Below are 15,066 nucleotides of genomic sequence, written 5' to 3' on the forward strand. Positions count from 1 at the left end.
AACTCACGCAGACACGGGGAGAACATGCAAACTCCACGCAGGGAGAAGTGAACCCGGGTCTCTTAACTGTGAGGCAGCGGCGCTACCACAGCGCCACCCTGCTGCCCAATACTAAATATTTTAATATAAGAATAAAATGTTTAATTCAGCAGCTTTAAATGTATAGTCTAGTGCAAATGTTCACTTTGACACAGAAACTTTTTTTTGAATATGTTACCATAGTTTTTGGTTTCTAAAATTATTCATAGTGCTATACAGCTTGCAAACATGGTAAATTAATAGCTGATGCCTGGAAGCTTGATAAGCTTCTTTATCCTACCCAGATGACAATAGTTTCCCTAAAATTTTGTAAGAACAAGATGAAACTCACGGAGGTCTGTAGACAAGTTCAACTCTGTATCACATAGGTAAATGCTGAGCTGTATAGGAGGATACTTGTACAAAGAAATGAAAATGTGATCTTTTTGTCAAAAAAGAATGACAGTGCTCTTTTTAGTTTTAGTAAAAATGCTTTGTATTTGTTGTAATTCCACCAATCTTCTGTACCACAGTTAGGAAAAGCTAGTGCATAGAAAAAAATTCACTTGAAAAATAGTAGTAAATATGAATGTCAACACCGTGAGCTATAATAACTGTTTCTTAACTTCAGTGACTGTAACAAAACATTATGCAAAATAAAAACCTCTTATTTGCAAATTTTAACAATTATGAGAGAAATGGAAAATAATGTGAGTTATTACTTTTTTGAAAAATATGTTACTAATTGGATTAAGCATTTTCATAGGATGATTTTATAATTTTTGTTTTTGATTTAGTTTTAAATCATTTGTTAATGTACTTTTTAAAATACAGGCTTTGTCTTTGTTTTGAAATAAGAAGATCAAATTACAAAAAAGGATCGTGTTTAAAGGACAACTAAATTGTGTGTTTTTATGCATCTGTGTTTGTGTGTCTGTGGTTTGTGCAAAGGATGCTGTGCTGTTGTGCGTGCAGGCATCTCTAAGCCCTCATCATGAACTGACTTCATGTGTTTACTCTGGATTCACTTGGGAAAAGAGGCTTTCCCGCAGTGATTGTTTTCTTTCTTTCCAACTTTGCAGGAAGTAAGTTCAGGAGGATCTGTGGTAAGGAAGCACCACTTTACTAAAACCATGTGACGAGCATGTGTTGGACAGGCCATTTTTTTACTGAAATGTATCTAAAAGCTAGCTACAGTATAGTAATGATGATCAAACAGTTTTAAGCTTCAGCTACTGAGAGAAAAAAACAGTACATCTAAATAATTTTTTTTTTTTTTTTTATAAATCTATAACCTCATGAACAATAATGTACTTGCTGTATCATTCACAAAGCCTTCCCATACTATGCATATAAACTCTTATCATAAGTCTTTTTTCTGTTGTAGAATTATGATGTTTTATTGTTTCAGCTGTCAAATGAGCTTTGTCATAATAATGAGTTTTATCCTCCATTATCAAATGCTTTTTAAATCTGTCCCATTTTATATTAATTCAGCTTGGAGCACTGTTTACAGTGATGCAGGTGTCAACATTCTGGGCATAAAATAGGAGAAACCACTTGAACTCTTAATTCTTTCTTGGCATTTTTTTCTTCCTGTGGTGTGAAGGATGGACCATGCCAAAGGCGAGTGTTGAGATGTGATTTTAGCAGTCACACAGTTTCTTGTAGTTTTGTGTCTTTGACTTGTTTTCTCATGGTCCTTTGCTTAAAATCACATAAACTAGTTATAAATTTAGGTTTTTCTGTAGTATTTTAATGAAGTTTAGAACAAAAGTCACAATGAGTAGGTTGGTTTTCTATACCATTCCTTAGACAGAGAAACTCCTGCAGCCAAACTTTATAGTTGTTCGTCTATGGTGGTGAATGTTTTCCTTTCACTTATAATTCACTTGTTTTGCCATTTGTCATTAATGACACTATTAAGGTTTTAAAAAGTCAGATATTTTACATTTTGCAATTATAGCAAGTAAGCATATGCACCTGATCAACCAAAGCTGTTTCTTTCATTCATGATTAAATTGTCAAGAAAATAAGCCTAGAATTATGCAGTGGCATTTTGGATGGGATGAGAAAAAAAAATTAATTTGCATGCCACTTTTTTAGGGGGGTACATTTGCAACTGTTTTAGACACAAACCTTTGCCCTGGTTCCTGTTGTTTAATTCTGTTATTACCAAACCTTGGATCATTCTTTGAACATTCCTACCAAAATAAAATTCTTCTGCCCAAAAAGGAATTGGTTGTTTTACCTGTTCACTTAGCAAGAATGAGTCTGTGAAGGCATGTTGTTCTCTAGCGTTAGAAATCCAGAGATGACATTATACTTGATTTTGAAGTTTTTGACATTGAAATATTGATGTTTGCTGGGAACTATGCTCCAAATTAAATTTATTTTTATCAACTCTGGCTTAGCATATATGCTGCCTTTGCTTGTCTGACTTTTTTGCAAGGCAGGAGATTTACAAATTTAAATCATGACTGTTGCCTTTAAAGAGCATGCATGTCATGTAGTGACACCTATGCATTGATTATTAATTACTCAAAAAGTACAAAATGAAATTCCTTGCTGATCCAAAGGCCAGAGTTTTATATCCATCCTCTGTTATGTGTCTGGAACATGTGAAGTTATTTGCATTTAGATTTCACTGATGTGGTATTTTTTTCAACCATCAAATTTGGGCTTCTTAACAAAATAAATAAATTGTAAAATTAAGAAATGTTTTTAGAAGATTCAGGAAACATTTCTGACTAAAATTTTTTTCTAGCTCACTGGAAAAGAAGCTTCACTGTTAGGGATCATTTATAACTTCATGCTCAGAACGCATATGCGCGTGCATCATGGCTGACATGCATTCCCAGTGTTCATTTGACATGTCCTCTGAGCATGTCCTCAGAAATTAACATGACATGTACACGAGTTGCAGTACGAGCAAAAAGTCAGGGGGCGCAGTGTGATAAAAGTCATAATGTGACGTCATAGTCTTCTGTTTACTATCTACATGTAACAGAAAGCCGCTATGCAGAATCCTCCGGGATCAATCTGCGTGCTTTGGTGTTTGATGAATGGTTCGATGTGATGAAGCAAAATGGCAGCATACAAATGCGTTTGTGGTGCTTTTATATTGAAGCTTCGCATACTCCCCAACGTGATAACGCAATACATTTTAAAAGTCTCACATACCATCTTTTGTGCCATTTGTTATCTTTTTTTTTTTTTTTTTTTTTGCACCTTCACAACAGCATCATAATGTATGGCAGTGTATTTGAGCCACAAAGAAAAAATTATGGGTATGGTGAAAATGTCTATTTTATTATTAAAGCTGAAATTTCGCTTTAATCTTGAAATGTCCACTTTAACCTCGTAGTTTACTTTATCATTATAGAGTAGACTATCATAAACGTCATCTTAAATCCGACCCAGTTTTCCTTCCTCCTGAATGTCAAACAGTAGCAATCGCCACACACATAACACATTTCATTTATGATATTCCAGCTCTCTGCACATTTAGAATATTTAGATTTAAACTTGATATCATTTTCATGATGAAATGCATTAAAGTATGTATGTTACATTTTACAGATAAGTTGTTAACTTCATTTAAATAATGGATACCGATAATAATTTTACATATTGCAGTGGCACGGTGGCAGAGCGGTAGCTCCCTGCCTGGAGTTTGCATGTTTTCCTGGTGTGTTTCCACAGTGTGCTCCGGTTTCCTTTCAAAGACATGAAGTTTTCGGGGTTTGGTGACGCTAAAATGATGCTAGTGTATGTGTATGCTTGTGTTCACCTTGCGATGAGCTGATACCCCCTTCCACAGATTTTGTTTCTTTCTTGCTCCCAATGCTTGCTAGAATGGGCACATCCCCAGACTGATGGATGTAATCATTAAACATCCTTTTCAGAGATACTGTGGCAAGGTGTCCTCAGAATTTAATGGATGTTTCAGGCAATTCACAACACAGCGAAGCCGAACGTTTTGTCACTGTGATGATTTCTCGCACTGCCACCTGGTGGAATCTTCCAGATTTACGTTAAATACTTGCTCAAGTATAAACAGTAAAACGCTTGTGTAGCAGTATCGTCCGCTGGAGCCTGTGTAACGTCGCTTGAAGTATAAACCTGGCCTTAGTCTCAAAGTGAGTGAAAGCTTTTGACTCTATTGGTAAGGGTTGATCTCCAGAACTGGGTATTCTTTCACCAGCATCTTTCCCAAATTTTGCATACTAATTAGCTACCCTGCTTTTCTAAGCATATTCGTCAGTTAATATGGCTATAAATACATTCCTTCTAAGGATCAGTCCTTCACAGATTAATTCGCTGCTGTGAGTCAATATTTAATTTGTAGCTACACTGTTCTTCATTGTATTGATAGATCTCCAATTTTAGCTCATCTAGCTATCCTTTTACTAGAAATGTCAAATATTAATTTCTTTTGGTTTTACTTTATTAATATGATTACCTTTCATTATACTTACTAATTCAGATATCTCAAAACCATTTGGTATTTATCAAGATGCCATTTTGTCCCTATTACTTTTAAATTTTTTGATTACTTTGCCATTGTCCTCACTAAGCTAGACCATCACTATAGTTAAACAAAAAATCAATTGTGTATAACAATTCAGTCCTATTTTTCTTGAGCAATGCCCTATCACATCTCCTTCACATTGTTATAATAAGTAATAAAAATATATTTTACTTAAATATATTATGGTCATGGTGCGACGTGCATCTGACCACGTCGTTATTCATCTACTCCCGAAGTACAAACAGAAACTGAAACAAGAAAAACCATCCATACGAATAACACAAAACTGGTGCAAGGACAGTGTAGAGGAACTACAGGAATGCTTCTCCAGTACAAATTGGGATGTGCTGATATCCTCACAGTCACTGAATGAGGCCACTTACACTGTCAACGAATATATGAAATTTTGTGAGTCAATGATCATTAAGGAAAAAACTGTCAAGTTGTACCCAAACAGTAAGCCATGGATCACTAAAGTGGTTAAAGCATTACTATTGGAAAAGCAATATGCACATCAAGAAAATAAGATAGAAGATAAGCAAATTTTACAGCAAAGGATTAACAGGTTAATTATCCATCCATACATTTTCCAACCCGCTGAATCCGAACAAAAGGGTCACGGGGGTCTGCTGGAGCCAATCCCAGCCAACACAGGGCACAAGGCAGGAACCAATCCCAGGCAGGGTGCCAACCCACCGCAGGACACACACACACACACGCTCTCATCAAGCACACACTAGGGCCAATTTAGAATCGCCAGTCCACCTAACCTGCATGTCTTTGGACTGTGGGAGGAAACCCACGCAGACACAGGGAGAACATGCAAACTCCACACAGGGAGGACCCGGGAAGCGAACCTGGGTCTCCTAACTGCAAGGCAGCAGCGCTACCACTACGACACTGTGCCGCCCACAGGTTAATTAAACAAAATAAAAAGATGTATGGGGAAAAAAATCAAGAGGAGATTTAATGATAACAATCCAAAGCAGGTCTGGAAAGGACTAAAAACAGTTACAGGACTGGGCTCTAAAAAGAATGTGAATTTTCCAGCTGACAAAGGCCACAAGCTTTTAGCAGATCAACTGAATAACTTTTTTGCCAGATTTGAAACAAGTGATTTCAGCACCCAAAATACAGAAATAAAAGTGAAACACCAGGAATTCTGCTGTGATGGGGTTCAGTTTAACTGAAGTGGAGAAAGGCTTGCGGCAGGCCAAAACAAACAGTGCAGCGGGACCAGACGGCATATCAGGTCGGCTCTTAAAGTCTTGCTTTAAGCAGCTCTCTCCAGTTTATCATTTGTCTTTTAACTGGTCTCTAACCTGTACCTTATCTGTGGAAACAATTAATCATTACCCCTGTATCTAAGGTTTCTAGACCAAGCTGTTTAAATGACTACAGACCAGTGGCACAACTATTCCAATGAAATGCTTTGAACATTTGGTGAAAAACATTTTAATGACAGAGACAAAGTCTTTTGAAGACAGCAACCAATTTGCTTATTGTGCAAACAGAAGTGTGGAAGATGCTCTGCTTGTTATCTTACATCAAATGTACACTTTTCTTGATCAGCCTGGTTCATATGTCAGAGCACTATTTTTGGATTTTTCTTCAGCGTTCAATACTATACAGCCTCATATACTTATTGGGCAATTGAACAGTATGAATGTAAACCCATTTATTACACTATGGATTCAGAACTTTCTTTTAAACCGTTCACAGACAGTTAAAGTTCAGGACACTTTTTCAATAGTCATTCATTCAAACACAGGAATTTCACAGGGGTGTGTCTTATCACCATTACTGTTTACTCTCTACACAAGTGACTTGAGACAGAACAATGAAGGCTGCTCCATTATCAAGTATGCGGATGACACCATGCTTATAGGACGCATATCTGGGGAGGATGAAAGCCACTATCTAAATCAAGTGGACTGTATGGTAAGCTGGTGCAATAAAAACTCTCACTCTGAATGTAAAAAAGACCAAAGAAATTATATTCGATTTTAAGAGATAAATATTTAGGAACTTACCAAGATAACAATCTTAACTGGAATACAAATACAAAAAAAATATTCTCTAAATGCTACCAGCGCTTATTTCTCCTCCATAAACTCCTTTCAAAACTATTTAAAGTAGACAAGGACCTCATGTTGTCCTTCTATCGCAGTATGATCCAGTCTGTGATCAGTTTCAGTTTCATTGCCTGATTTAATAGTCTGACAAACCAAAACTCAAAAAGCCCCATCAGAACACGAAGTATGCAGCTAAAGTTATTGGGGCTGATGTAGACGATTTGACTAGTGTGTGTCAGAGGGCAATGTTAAAGAAACTGGAAATCATCTCAACTGATGACAGTCATCCATTACCTGTAGAACTAAAGTTCAGTAAATCAGGAAAGATAGTCGCTTTGAAAACCCACACAAATCGCTTCAGAAACTCCTTTCTTTCTAGTGTCATATGACTTTTCAATAAGAAATATCGGAGATAATGATTAAGGTTTTGATATATGTCCTGTAACCTTTTTTTTTGGCGTAAATATGTATTATCTAATTGCCTTACCTTAACCTTTCTTGTTTCTAGTTGTCTGTTTTATTTCATCGTCTGTTATTAGATGCAACTGAGAGGGCAAATTTCATGTTTTCTTGTGTAAACATGACTAAATAAATAAACCTTAAACCTTTTCCATATTTAAAGTGCTTCTCAGAAATTCAGAAATATCATATATGTAAGGCATATACTACATTGGATAAAATATCTGCATTAAACACTAAATAAACATAAAGGTATATAAAACCATTAAAAAAAATAAGATACATTAAAACACAATAAAACAAAAATATTAATACTACAAGAAAACCCTGAACAAACAACGTAATTTTTTGTACAAACACAAATCATCTTGAACATCCTGGACAGAGAAGGTAAGTTAAATGGTTTCCTGAACAAATGTGCTTTTTTTTTTAAGAATGGATTGAATCGACTGATCTGATTAGTTTAGGGTGGTAAGACGTCTGGAAGTTATAGGGCACAAGTTAGTTTGAGATACAACAGGACTGCTAGAATCAGTGGACTTTAGTGAGCAGACAGGAGCATAGTGGGGGTAGAAGTTACTGATCTGATGCATGGCCTTTTAAATGTTTATATGCTATTGATAGAATTCTATAATCTATCCTGTAAGACATTGGAAGCCACTAAAGGCATAGCCAGGATGGGTGTCATGTGCTCGCTGTTGCAGATCTGTGTAAGGACTCTTGCTGCAGGATTTTGGAGCAGTTGTAACAAATTACCAGGGGCATCTGCTTATAAGGAGTTACAGTAGTCGATGGAGAATGCAATTGAAGCATGGACAAATTTCTCATTATTAGAAAAGGAGAAGAATAAGTGAACAAGGAATATGTTATGGAGGTGAAAGTAAGAAACTTTCTTAATTGGATGAATTGGGTATAATAAGAAACAGAGGAATCAAAAATGACACCAAGATTCCTAGCAGAAGAAGAAGGTCATTACCAAGGGTGATTGAGAAGGAGCCCATGTCCTTGAGCTGAACTTTGGTGCCAGTTAGCATGACTTCAGTTTTGGTGTAGTTTATTTTTAAATTGTTATATTCCAACCAGGTTGGACAGAAGTTGCATTCATGGTAACATTGTAGTTTACACGGTATCTCATTTTTGCATGGACAGATATCTTGGTGTAGCTCCTTGGAAAAAGAGACATTCTTTGTAAACTGAAGGCTACATATTTGTAGCCAGCTGGCAGTATGGAATATTGGAACTCCATATAGCAGCATCCTGAGCAGAGATACCCGATTATAAAGTTGGCTTGTCTACATCCATTCTCCTCTCCTTGAAATTTATTAGGCAGCAGTTCTCCATTCCACCTCCTATTGCGCTGGTAAGTTTATTCAGTTATCTTTGATACTACTACATTAGTGAAGGACATTGCTGTCTCTAACACCACTTTGTTTGAAGGGCATGAAGAAATCTGTCACCTCTTAGTCATCACTTCTCTTGCATTTCCTGTCATAAAAATGAATATACCTTGATTTAATTTTGACAACACTTTTCTCTCTGTCTTCCCTATCTCTCCCCCCAACAATCAGGGACTAAAGGGGGTATTTTGAAAGGTTGAGGCCTGCTATCTGGCTTAAAGTTATATTTTTTAGATATGATCTGTTTATCTTATTTAAAGTTAAACTGACCTTCCCTACAGCTAAATTTTGAGAGCATACATTACATAACTGCAGCAAGTATATTGACACATTTCATATAACAGAGATTATAATGTCTCATAAAAATAAAATTAACAACAGAAAAAGTATATAAGAGATTAATAAAGCCTAGGATAAATGTCATGTTTGTTTTTTAACAGTTTTGGAGAATATTCTAATTGGTTTGTTTTATTTAGTTAGACTGGTGTTTCCTTATTTTCTTCTTTCTCTAATTGCTTAATTTGTTGCCTCAAAGTAATCTGTTTACCTACCTACGCTTAAGTGAAGAGGAATGCAGCTTTTTTATGATTTTTTTAATCATCTAAAGCATAGATTCCCAACCTTTTTTGGGTCAGGGCCCACTTTTTCAAAGAGTGATTCGGTAGCGCCCTCCTTGGGTGAACTATACTATACTATTAATTGAAAATCAAGGGCAGATTTTTAAAATTATTTTATTAGAAGATATTAACAATATTGTTGTATTGCTCAAAGTATGATTACAAAAATATGTATTATTAAAAAAATGAATATAATATTATTAGTGAGAGGGCTGAGCTTGGTGAGATGACACTAATTTTTCAATGTCTGGTGCCATTTTTGTCATCAGCAATCTTAAATTGCCACATTCCACTATTGACAATTTGTTTCTTTTCTTTGTTAATAGATTGTTGACCATGCTAAATCCTCTTTTGGCCAAATATGATGATGGGAGACTTGTAGATCGTCTAATTGGTGTTGCCATCAGGGACAAATAGTGTTTCTTCCCAATGAAGACGCCTATCTGCGAGAATTAAAAGATTGGTTGTTTTGTGATAGTGAAATCCACTTACATGAGCAACAGAGACGTGAAGTGGCTGGCGTGTAGTGCAGGCAGGGGGTCCACGTAAGTTTTCCTTTGAATGTTATTTGTAGGTACCGCACTGTAAATTTAGGTTTACACTTGCTCTGAAGGAATTCCAAAACAATCTGGTATTGATAAAAAAACTTCTCACGTATTTATAGTGATGTTCAATGAACCCATCAAAACATGCATATATTCAGTCCTCTGCACATGCAAACTTGTAAATATGTACCAATACCTACTATTTATTACGATGGGTCTTTTTTAATGGACATTTAGAATAATTGGTTTGATGATTTTTAGTATTAATCAAACTTTTCAGCGTGTTCTTGCGAGTATTGCCCAAGGGGGCAGCCACTGGTCCTCAACGCCCCCTTAATATGTCTTGGACCAGAAATGCCCCCATAGATTTTTTCAGCACCCACCGGTTGGGAACCTTAGATCTAAGGGGTTGAAAAAAAGAAAATTAGTAAATCTTAATTCATCCAATTAAAAGAAAAAAAAAATTTAAGCAATGTATTCATTTTGTACTTTATCACAAACCGTTCATTTCTTCATTTTTTCACTTTTTCACTAACCATTATGTGAGCTGGTGATTGTGTTTTGTTTGCAATGGTGTCTGTTTTCTCTGGGACTTGATGCTGACCTTTTCTACTACTCCTTCTGTTCTGTGAATGCCTGTCCTATGGTGGCCCTGAAGTGCACAGTGCAAAAACAAAGTAAAAAACACAAATCAGAATATGCAAAAACAAATGGAATACGCAAAGGTAAGTCAGAAAATGCAAAAACAATTTGTATTGCTTCTGTGTATTCCATTTGTTTTTGCATATTTTGGGTTTTTTTTGTGATTTGTGGTTGTGTTTCCGATTTGTTTTTGCATCATTTAATTTGTTTTTGATCATTGCACTTCATGGCCACAGTACTTTGTTCAGTGTTGTAGTTCATATGTTTTAAAACTGTAATCCTCCCTTCTTCTTTGGGTCCTTTCTTACTTTCTTTTCTGGAGCATTTGACTATCCTCTTGCTGGGATTATTTTTTTTCTGGTGCACAATCCCATTAACAAGATTTCACTGGAAAAGTTTAGTTCTACTTCCCATTGTTTTTTATCTTACCCATATTCCATATTTATCATTGCACAGAGCTACCACATGCTATTCCCACCACCAGTCGTGTCTGTGCATATCTGAGTTTGGCTCACACTGAAAGCATTTTTAAGTCAAAACTTGTGTGTTTCATTCATTACTGGTTGTATATGTTCACTTCCTATTTTCTTTAAATTTGATCAGAAAGTAAAATGAATGAACACAAATATGTTCATAGAGCTGTGTAAATTAACTAATTTTTTTTCAAGGTAAAAATTATACTGATCTTAAATGCCGTTTGAGAAATTTAGTCCTCAGTGTCTTTTCAGATTGGCTTGGAATTCTAGAGGCTCGGGGGAAAAGGTAAAGGGAAAAATAAAAACATTTTATGGGGAAAAACTAAAAAAGAAAACGTTAAGGTATTGAATGAAAGAAGCAGCTACAAAAGAGACAGTGGTGGATAACTATTATATTATATAACTATGCAGCATTGGAGATGCAGTAATAAGGTTAAGTAAAAAGCCTTTTTAAGCAATAGCATGGTCTATTTCTATTTATTTTATGTGTTATATACATTTAGGCAGGCGTTTGTTTTATCTCATTTTTATTTTTAGTTGTTTTAGTTTAATTTTTGTTCAAGTACAGAAATTCATTTTTTTTGGGTTGGGGGGCATTTTATGTTTATATTGTGATTGCTAGACTGTTTGCAGTTTCTGGAATGGGGGAAGGAAATACAGAGTAGAATTTTTGCTGTAATGGAAAAATTTTGATCATATTTGAATCATAAGCATTTCACTGTATTCTGTATTTTTTGCCTTAAAAAATGACATTTTTATTACAGCTCATCTTTCTACTGTAAAAATTTGCAAAACAGTAAATGTAGAAAGCATAATAATACAAATACAGTGAACCCTCGTTTATCACGGTTAATCCGTTCCAGACTCTACCGAGATAAATTAATTTTCGCGAAGTAGGATTCTTTATTTATAAATCGAATATTTTCGCAGTTAGAGAATAGAAAACCTGTTTACGACCTTCTAAATACGTTTTTTAACAGTATTAGAGCCCCTATGTGAGACATACCTGTACCATTACCTGAGTCACGCTCAGCACTAACGCTGTTGCCACTTTTACAGCCCAAGTAGATCTCAGGGCTTATTGCAAGTTGGGACTAACACTTTTAGCACTGTTTTTACAGCCTGAGTGACAATCGAGTGTAACACTAAGGGTGGGTATTTGTGACAATACTACTATTTGTACTACTACTGCTGTTATGTCTAAAATTAAAATTGTCTACATTTTCTTACCGAGAATACTGTAACACATTGTGCTGGCAATGACTAATTTGTTGTACTTTTACACAGCTAAAAATGATAGTACCTTTGGAAAAGTTATGTTTTTCATTATCAGTATGTGTGTGAGATTTTACACATAGATAAACGTAATAGGCAACATTTGCTTTTAAATGATCTAGGCTCCCAAGTGTATTTTTTTTGGTCCTGTGTTAAGATTTATGACACAGCAGATTATTCTGATGTTCACAGTGATATACACTTGTGCAGCGAAGTTCCCAACATCAAGCTGTGCTCTTCACTTAAAAGCCAAAAGTCCCTTTGCACTTGAAAGAAATTGCTAAAGTTAGATATTCAGGGGCTACTCTTATTTGAACATTTTCTCTACACAGCATACAATTTCATTTAGTGGCATAGATCCTTGTCTCTTTTGGGTTAAAAATATATGATCATTTTTAAACTTTATTTTGTTTGGACATTAAACATTTAGCAAAACACAACTCAGACAAATGTGTGTATGGTTCATTAAAAATCCAAAAAGCATTCAGCATTCAACGCCCTAAAAAGAAAGACAACAAAGTAAACGGAGTCCCGTTTAAAACAGTTCTTTGTATAGGAAGAAATATCCAGTAGAGTAAAAAGTTTACTTATGAGCTGGCATGCTTACTTTACAATTACATTAATCATCTCTTGTCAAGTCCTGAAAAAATTTTGAATAGATCCTCGTGAACAGAATTTGATTTTGGACAAAATAGTTTAAGTGTAGAGCATTACCAAAACATGTAACCTAACAATGTTTGATGACATCTTTCAGAAATTTAAACTTGCTCTGGTTATATCTTACACAGTTTTGAACATGATATATGTCATTGATTTTTAATAGGATAATGTGTTCTTGGCATATATGATTTTACTAGCAAAATACCTGTGCTTCGCAGTGGAGAAGTAGTGTGTTAAAGAAGTTATGAAAAAGAAAAGGAAACATTTTAAAAATACCTTAACATGATTGTCAATATAATTTTCGTAGGCTTATTTTAGTATTGAGAGTGAATTTGATTATTGTAAAGAGTTTCATTTATGATTGTAAATGTTTTGTATGAGAAATGCACATTTTTAGGATGTAAGGACCTCTTTGTAAACGTCATTTGCAGTTCTACCCTCTGGCTGTAAAATGACCAAGCTGTCTGCTGAGCTTATTCTTGAGCATGCAGTATACAGTTGGCCATGTGAGAAGCAATCTTGTGTCAAGTCAATGCCGACCCTTTTTAGAGTCTGGCCCTGTGACTTGTTCATTGTCATAGCGAAGCAGACCCTTACTGAAAATTGGAGGCGTTTGAATTGGAATGGGAGGTCAGAGGGTATGAGAGGAATGGGAGGAATAAGTACAGTCTTCCCTGGGCCAGTTCCGGTGAAGACAGTTGCCTCGATGAGGTTCTTGTGCAGAGATTTGATCGGAAGCCTGGTGGCGTTACAAAGGTTTGGTGGTTGTAAGTTTCGTAGTAACATAATTGGTGCACTGACCTTCAAAAGTAGAGTATGCAGGTGCATGCCCGAAGGATTAAGAGTGTGAAGAAACTAAATGAAAATGCAGGAGTCACCAGCAGGAAGACATGAAGCAAGGCGAACAATAACAGGCTTGAAGCGGTGGAGTAAAGAAGAAGGGAGCAGTGTGCAAGACGAACAGCTAAGGAAAGTAAGGAAGCGAGTGAGGAGGCACATGAGCGTGGGATTTCGTTAATGTATATAGGCAGGAAGCCAACCACATGGTAGGTACTTGGGGACCCTTGTGTGTGATCTGCCGTGAAATAAATCATCTGTTAACGGAAATAAGGAATGAAACTGCCAAAAGGAAAGGTCAGTTCCGAAAGTTCCTTATGGCATAATGGTGAGAACCGCCAAAAAGAAGATGTTATTTTCCAAAGTTCATTACGGGGCACGGCACAAAATGAAACATACTGTGGAAGCCAACCCCGGACACAGACAGACAGACACCTCCATGTCTCAAAAAGCACACGTTTATTTACACAGAACGTCCACAGCACACAGTGCCCCTGCACCAATCACCTTTACAAAGTCCTTCACCGCCTCCACTCCTCTCCACGGAGCACTGTCCTCATCCTCCCAACTGCAGCCATTGAATGGAGGGAGGCGGCCCCTTTTATACAGTCCTGAATGTGCTCCAGGTGCCTGATGACCAACTTCTGGCAGCACTCCCCAGTGTGGCAGAAGTGCTGCCCTTGCACCAGGAAGCACTCCGGTCATAAACCATCCCTGGTTTGTCAGCACTTCCTGGTGTCCCAAAAGTGTTGTCCCCCAGGGATCAAGGACCGGCCAAGTGCCCAGGGAAAAGAAGCGCCACACTCCTGGTTCCTCCTTCCTCCAGGCATCCCGGCGGGGCAGGGTCCCTGGCCATCTCTTACAATACTTAACGTTTGTAAGTACAGTGTAAAGGATAAGCATGGGATATTTGGGATTCTTACGTATATTGGATGCCAGTTTCCCCCCCTTGGGTGTCGCAATAGGACATGAAACATACCTAACTTTTGTAAGTACAGTACAAGGAATGAGCATGTGAAACTTCAGGTTCCCACCTATATGTAAAGTGGGGGAATTAGTGAGTCAGTGAGGGGTTTGCCTTTTATATGTATAGATAAATGGTTGTAATTCATTCTTCTGAAATTTTATTTGAAAGATTCATTACTTGGCACTTTTTATATAACACTTTTTATATATATTTTCGGGATGCTGCCTGAATATCCATCCATATGTAGGAATATTTCAACAAAAATTAAATAAATAAATAAATGTGCAAATAAATAAAAGTACTGTGAAGTGTGAGCATAAATAAATAAATGTGTCACGAAATATGTTTTTTGTTGCTTATTTATTTATTTATTTAATTTTGTCCGTAACATTCCTCCAAACCATCATGAAATACGACTAGAAATAAAACTGTCACTTTCACTCGTCAAAATTGAGAGGGTGGGCTCTAACACCCCCTCTAGTTATTGATTAGTGAATTGATGGCACAAGAATTAATTAGAAAAATGCTTACTACTGCCGATGATATGGATTCTGCCGAAGATAT

The 15,066-nt window shown here is 36.4% G+C and overlaps 1 protein-coding gene across 3 annotated transcripts in view; it reads left to right on the forward strand.

The window, feature by feature from the left end:
- Window positions 1–15,066, forward strand: part of atxn10 (ataxin 10) — a 192,551-nt gene that overhangs the window by 158,372 nt on the left and 19,113 nt on the right. The window contains exon 12 of one of the 3 annotated variants that reach the window (XM_039769392.1): window positions 1,101–2,243. The exons of the other annotated variants lie outside the window; for them this stretch is intronic. Coding sequence (XP_039625326.1) covers window positions 1,101–1,147 — 47 coding nt within the window. The 3' untranslated portion in view covers window positions 1,148–2,243. Of the gene's footprint in view, window positions 1–1,100; window positions 2,244–15,066 lie in introns of those variants that run through there. 3 annotated transcript variants of the gene reach the window in all.

The sequence above is a fragment of the Polypterus senegalus genome, chromosome 11 (assembly GCF_016835505.1).
Source record: "Polypterus senegalus isolate Bchr_013 chromosome 11, ASM1683550v1, whole genome shotgun sequence".
Taxonomy (NCBI): domain Eukaryota; kingdom Metazoa; phylum Chordata; class Cladistia; order Polypteriformes; family Polypteridae; genus Polypterus; species Polypterus senegalus.